The sequence below is a fragment of the Laccaria bicolor genome, genomic scaffold (genome assembly GCF_000143565.1).
Source record: "Laccaria bicolor S238N-H82 LACBIscaffold_3 genomic scaffold, whole genome shotgun sequence".
Classification (NCBI taxonomy): Eukaryota; Fungi; Basidiomycota; class Agaricomycetes; order Agaricales; family Hydnangiaceae; genus Laccaria; species Laccaria bicolor.
In genome coordinates, this window is record NW_001889874.1 from 1,391,200 (window position 1) to 1,393,124 (window position 1,925).

Consider the following 1,925-nt stretch of genomic DNA (forward strand, 5'->3'; position numbering starts at 1 on the left):
TATTTTCCACTCGGCCTTGGCACCAGCCAAAGTACTTCACCAATTTAATATTGGATCGGCTATATTATCCGAGACATAACCTGGGCACTTTTACTGATTTAATTCACTTGTCTGCTCAGTTATTTTCCACCCAGCCTTGGCACAAGCCAAAGTACTTCAACAATTTAATATTAAACATGTTCTATTATGCAAGATGCAGCCTGGGCAATGTTATTGATTTAATTCACTTGTCTGCTCGGTTGTTTTCCCAGCCCTTTGAAAGTACTTCAACAATTTAATATCACCTGATGTGCAGCCCAGGCATTTTTACCAATTTCATTCACTTGTTTGCTCGATTATTTTGCATCCGGACATGGCACCAGCCAACGTACTTCAACAGTTTGGGATTTAAATGCCTGCATCACCCGATGTGCACCTTTACTGATGTAATTCATGTCTGCTTGGTGTAATTTCACCCGGACATGGTGCCAGCTCACACATCCTTTCCCTGAAAAATGCACTGGCCCAGACACAATGATTTAATATGGAATCGGCTCAATCACTCAAGGTGAAACCCGGGTATTTGTACTATTTCCCACTTGTCGGCTCCATTATTTTGCATTTGAACATGTTTGATTGGCTGTTTCCATGCATTTATACAGATTCAATGACCTTGTCTGCTCAGTAACTTTGCACCAGAATACAGGACCAGCTAATGTACTCACTGGCCTGATGCAAACATAAAACCAGAGGGTGATTTTGAATGCAGGACATGGCAAAGAACACTGGGGGGTTGGTACAACATATGAACAAGTAAACTTAGTTAGGCCATGTGTTAGCCAGGCTGGCTATCATCATGGGACAGATGGCAACATAAATTGTTTAATTGGAGACAAGCCAAAGAATGGTAGGGAGTGTGGTGCCGACTGGGCCAGGCCATATCCAGGCTGGAGATGGCAACAGATGGGGGCCGGCCTCATCTCTGCTCGGGGCTCAGAATGAGATTCATGACCTTGGGTATGTAAACTGACTTTGCCGAGCCAGGGTGCGGCAAGTGGGCTGATCCATATTGTGAGGAATCAAAAGCTGTTCAGCTGACCCACAATCCAAGGCAATTTCAGCAGGGTCAATTCATCATTAGGCTGGTCGGCCGGCACACAGAACCACTCCTCAAGAAGATATGGGTGGCCGAGCCAGCTTTGATGGGGTCAACATATACATCGGCTCATCAGCAGGCACCATCAACCATGGCCTGTTTGTATGGTCAGGGGGCTCAGTGTTGTTGGGGTAAGGTCACTAATACTTGTGGTTGCTTATCAATCGTTCATGTGACTATCAACAGTGATAATTCTGGGACATGCAAACTCACTGGCTTGGTTCCAGATTGGCAGACAAAGGCCTCTATCCTTGCCTCAGCCAAAGGTCCTTGTTCAAAGACTGCCTCCCACTCAAAACCAATGACGAACGAAGCTTCCAACGCGAATCTTTTCGACTTTGGGGGTCTGGATGATGACGACACCGACGTGATGCAGCCATCTCTGGCTGGCAGTACTTTACAGTGCCCCACCTATTCCTGCAGGAATTCAGTCATTCCAGTGGAATTCCAGAGGAATCCAGAGGAATCTGCAGGAATTCCACAGGAATCCAATGGAATTACACTGGATTCCTCTGAACTCATGTAAATTTACCAGTACATGTCCTGATCAGCTAAAGTCATGTGACTTAATAACCAACTTAATACTCAGAATAAATTTGAAGTCAACAAACCAACTTATAATGTATTTAAAATGACATAAAACATATATTATTATATACTGCTATACACAATCTATGTATATTTAAAGAAGGAGAGGTACAAGGAAAGGGGGTAAGGACAAGGGGAGCAGGCTATGGAGAAGGAAAGGGGCAGGGAGAAGGAAAGGGGTGGAAGGGGTAGAGAGTATGAG

The 1,925-nt window shown here is 44.7% G+C and overlaps 1 protein-coding gene across 1 annotated transcript; it reads left to right on the plus strand.

Annotated features, from left to right (window-relative positions):
* Positions 1-883: 883 nt before the first annotated feature.
* Positions 884-1,661, plus strand: LACBIDRAFT_322665 (uncharacterized protein; the record flags this gene model as incomplete). Its single annotated transcript, XM_001875647.1, has 2 exons — positions 884-996; positions 1,091-1,661. The coding sequence occupies 2 exons, from the start codon at positions 884-886 to the stop codon at positions 1,659-1,661; spliced, it is 684 nt and encodes a 227-aa protein (XP_001875682.1).
* Between the last annotated feature and the right edge of the window lie 264 nt (positions 1,662-1,925).